Source organism: Phalangium opilio, unplaced genomic scaffold, assembly GCF_054372755.1.
Source record: "Phalangium opilio isolate 3A_F unplaced genomic scaffold, DU_Popi_V2 ptg000038l_1, whole genome shotgun sequence".
NCBI lineage: Eukaryota > Metazoa > Arthropoda > Arachnida > Opiliones > Phalangiidae > Phalangium > Phalangium opilio.
Window position 1 is genome coordinate 1,286,010 of NW_028324161.1, and position 4,450 is coordinate 1,290,459.

Below are 4,450 nucleotides of genomic sequence, written 5' to 3' on the forward strand. Positions count from 1 at the left end.
TAGTAAGTCGTACGTGAAATCATTAATAACAAAAGCATCGATGTTGTGCTTCTTTTTCCCGAGTTGAATGCAGGTATTGACTTTTCCGACAGGTTTTATGCCGTCACCGTTAGCAACTCTGAAGACTATGTTTTCGGCTGGCGTTATTCTTAAGTCTAGCCCCCGGGCGGTTTGTTGACTGATAATGTTTTTGATGCTCCCGGTATCTAAAACAACGTTTAGTTGGTTATCGGATCCATCTATACAGCCTTTGATCTGTACTAGTTTTTGTTCGGACTGGAGAAGAAGGGGTTGCTCTAAAGGTGTGGCCGGAGGGGTCCGGTTTTGTTTGCGTTGGAAGGGAGGGGGGTGCTCTATAGGCGATGACGGTGAGGTATGGTTTTGTTTGCGTTGGAAGGGAAGGGGGTGCTCTATAGGCGATGACGGTGGGGTATCCCCTATCTCCACCGTCGGTTGTCGTTTCCCGAATTTCGTGAATTGTTGTTAAATTGGTCTCGATTGTTATTGAATCTTTGCTCGGCCGGTCTATGTGGAGAATCTGATCGTCGCGTCGTCGGGTAGGGGGAGGTAGGTCGTCCCTGGGGGAAGTAAGGAGAAGGACTGCGACCTCTAGATGGTGTTGAATCCCTCCTTGAGGGCTCTCTGTTATTGTTCAGGTAGGGTGATGGACTTCGTCCTCTAAAGTTTGGGGGACCGTCCCTAAAACCACGTTGTGAGTTGCTAGAGGCATCAGGAGTGTTTTGTTCATGTACTGGGCGAGAAGGAAGATGGGTACGGCAGTAGGAGGTTAGATTTTCGGTACGAGTGCATAGGGAACATCGATTGCTATGATGTATGTGACCTAAGTCGGACCGGAGGTGGCGATTTTCTTCCCTCATTCGGCGGTTATCCTCTCGTATTTCGCTGTTTTCCTCTTTGAGGAGACGATTTTCGTCTTTTAAGCTTCGTAGTTCCTTTTTTAGTTTGGAGAGTTCCTCGTCCTCGGGGGCTTGATAGAGGCAGGGTGTAGTAGCTGCGGGTGTAGCTGGGACGGAGTTACCGGCCAAAGCCGTTGCCAAAACATCCATTATGCGGCTTTCGGAGAAAGTGAAGGTTGACTCCGTGGTAGAAAGGAGTTGGATGTTCGATAGGAAATCTTTTGTAGTGCTAGGGTTCATAAGGACGATTTTTTCCCGTAGCTGCGGTATTAGGCCCCTGAATAAATGATGAACTTTTTCTACTTCAGGCATTGAGGGGTTGACGCGGGAGCATAAGTCCGTGACGTTTCGGAAATAAGTTACCGGTGATTCACCGGGTTGTTGCTTGCGGGATAGTAATTCATTGAAAGTGGCTATTGAATTTCGGCCAAATTCTGATATCAGTTCAGCTTCCCATTCTACCCAAGTAGGGGTAACTTGAGCGGCGTCGTTTTGTCGGATTTTCGACGAAAACCAATTGATCGCCTTGCCTTCAAGGACCGTGGGCAGGCTGGATATGCGGCTATGGTCGGCCTGTATCACTTTCTTAAAAACCGTTAGCCAGTCGCACACGTCCTGGGAGTCTGGGTTGAATCGAGGAGCGTCTCGCGCTATATTAACGGCTTGAATCGCAGCGGCTACGGCAGCGGCGATTTGGTCGGGAGTAGCGGCCATATTTGTTTGGAAGCAAATGGTTCGGTTTCTCGGTGCAGAAATACCTCGTCGGGTGACGGGAAGAAGACTCGAAAACTCGGGTTCGAGATTTTTATGTCGGCGGGAAAATCTTTTTTCCGACGTCTCGGCAGTTCTGGCGGAGCTTGGCCCGTATGGTTCGTCGACGGGATCGGCTAAATCAGCTGCGGTATAGTCGAACGGAAATCGAGGGGGAGAAATACTTTCTTCGGGTGAGCCGTAGATTTCGGTATCGGAAGACTCTGGGTCGCTCATACGCAGTATATCTATTGGATGTACGGACAAATCGTGCCCCGCGCCTCCACCACTTTGTCGCGTCAGTATTCGTACGGATAAGTCGGAATAGGCTTATTCTTAAGTGAGACGACAGTTGTATGGTACGTTTAAATATTCTTTATTCGGAATATGAACAAGGGGTCGCCGGAACCTAAGTCAGGGTTGCGGGGACGTTCTCTCGGATAGGGGCTGGACAACAAGGGTCTTATCCCTCTATCTGAGAGCGGAGAACTTAGACGAACTAGTAGGGGCTGGACACCAATGGTCTTATCCCTCTACTGTCGCCGAAGCGAATCTCTCGAATGCCCGTGCGAGGGGTCCTTTTATACCCGAGTGGCATGGGTGGCCCATAAACCAGGAGAGCTGGCCGGTTCGCACGGGCTTTCATGATCTTATCTTGGCTCCGTGGCCAATCTATACCTGACAATATATTGGAATTAGTAACTTTGAATTTAATGTCATTTAACTTAATGTAATTTAAAAATAAAAGTTTTTCACAATTTGGTTGTAATCTTTGAAATGTGGTCTTTCGGTTTGTAATGTCTTGAAATTTTTTAATTGAAACACTTGCTTGGAAATGAGCAGAAACTAAAGGCATATGAACAACCCCTCCCCCCTTCCCAAGTTGGCTTTAGCTCGACCTTAAGGCGCTAGTTATGTTTTCAAAGAAAAGGAATTGGTACACAGGTAACGTTGAAGCCATATCTTATGTCTTTGGATCCATTTACCGAATAACAGGGCCGAAAATAAGCGCAGGACACTGGACATTGTCCAATAAAATTATCAAATGTCCCATAATTTTTTTAAAAAGTAAGGGGGTCACTGGACAGTTTGACCAATAAATTTTTGGAAGTTTTGATAGCTTGACTATGGAGATGCGACACTATTTTGTACACTACAGTGGACAATGTCCTATAAATTTTCAAGTCAAACAGGGGGTCATTGGACGCGTATCCTATAAGAAATTTCTCTTATTTCCGGCCCTGACCGGATAATACTTCGTAACTACTATAAGCAGACGATTCTGCGCCCTCCTCTTTGAAATGGGTCTATTAGATGATAGATGTTGGAGCGAAAACCTAAGAAACGTTCGTGAATACGATTGACGATTAGAAAAGCACCCAACAATCGTCAGACATATTATTGGTTTATTTAATCCTTTCAAAATTTCTACCAAATTTTAATAACTATGGTTTAGAGGGAAATAAAATGGCTTGAAGTATGGTTTAGATGGAAATTTAGAAGGAAATTAAATGGCTTAAAGTACGCTTTAGAAGGAAATTGCAGAGCTTGAAATATTATTGGATTTTACTAGTGGTCATATTTCCTTCTTCAAATAACATGGCTTGGAAAACATTTCCTTTAGCACTGATAGCAATGTGACTGGCATAGGTCAGGTCAGTGTTTATCCTACCTTTATTAATGTTGGAACCGTTCTTTCCGATTTCCGCAGAAAAAAAAAACGCAAGTACGGCACGCATTCTACGGAACGAATAGAAAGCGCAACATTCCTAGTTTATATTTCAGTCTATTATTGCTCTAACAAGCAACTTCCGCACTGTTGGCTGAAAACCCCATAGCCCATTATTATTTTCATTCTGACTGCTGGTTGTGCATTATTTAGCGGTCGTAGCATTCATCTACGTCTACGAAAGTAAAAGTCTTGACTGCAATTTTCAGCAACGTCCAGCTCATACCGCTTTACCTTGAAAGCTAAAATTTTACCGTGACGTTGCTGTTTAGTAAAACGCCCCATTCAAAATAAATTTCCGCTTATCTTTGAAAATGGCGACCATAAATGTAATGAACCTGCATGCTTGCAGAACGACTTCTAATCTTTCAACCTATTAAATATAAAGGTTCACTATATCATATACTAGAGCGTTATGATTTTTTGGTTACAATATGCAGCCATCTTTTAAAATCGAGGCTAGAAAAGTAATCGAAATTAACTTCCGAGATAGCGTTTGCAAATTTTATACTTTTTGACTGAAATGGTTAATAATATTTGCAATGGATGTATGATTTTCTATTTGACTCCAAAGACATCTTGAAAAATGGTAGCCAAATTTCTTTGTTAGCTTTATTTAAGGGATAAAACTGTTTACTTTCATGAATATCATCTTTAAAAAGTGTTTAACAATTACGTCTTTCAATAATTGTTTACTGTTTGGATTGACTTTAATATTAAAACATTAATGAAAATAAAAGATCTTATTTAAGAAACTCGCACTATTACAATTTTCCATGTTTAATTTCAAACGGTGTTTAAAAAAATTATTTTACTCCGAATTTACACCTTTAATTGGCCACAAAAACTGAAGGCAATAAAACTCTCTTTTGGGTGTTTTTACGGTGCAAAAAAGTGTTTTCTTATATTACTCCCTTTTAACACATTTTTAATACTTCCCTTTCTTAGAGTGTAGCTCGTCAACTTTGTCAACCATTTAAAATAGATAAATTAGACACAAATATAACTATAAAATTAGACACTTTCCTGTCTTAATGCATTATATTATTTACTT

General features: G+C 42.0%; 1 protein-coding gene across 1 annotated transcript; it reads right to left on the reverse strand.

Moving 5' to 3' along the window:
• Window positions 1-432: 432 nt before the first annotated feature.
• Window positions 433-2,349, reverse strand: LOC149682578 (uncharacterized). The gene is made up of 2 exons (XM_089834243.1): window positions 2,077-2,349; window positions 433-1,996 (listed from the first exon to the last, which is right to left on the reverse strand). The coding sequence occupies exon 2, from the start codon at window positions 1,902-1,904 to the stop codon at window positions 438-440; it is 1,467 nt and encodes a 488-aa protein (XP_089690369.1). The 5' UTR covers window positions 1,905-1,996; window positions 2,077-2,349; the 3' UTR covers window positions 433-437.
• Between the last annotated feature and the right edge of the window lie 2,101 nt (window positions 2,350-4,450).

Excerpts from the sequence above, each read along its gene's own strand:
- LOC149682578 (XM_089834243.1), bottom strand. The coding sequence starts at position 1,904 with ATGAGCGACCCAGAGTCTTCCGATACCGAAATCTACGGCTCACCCGAA.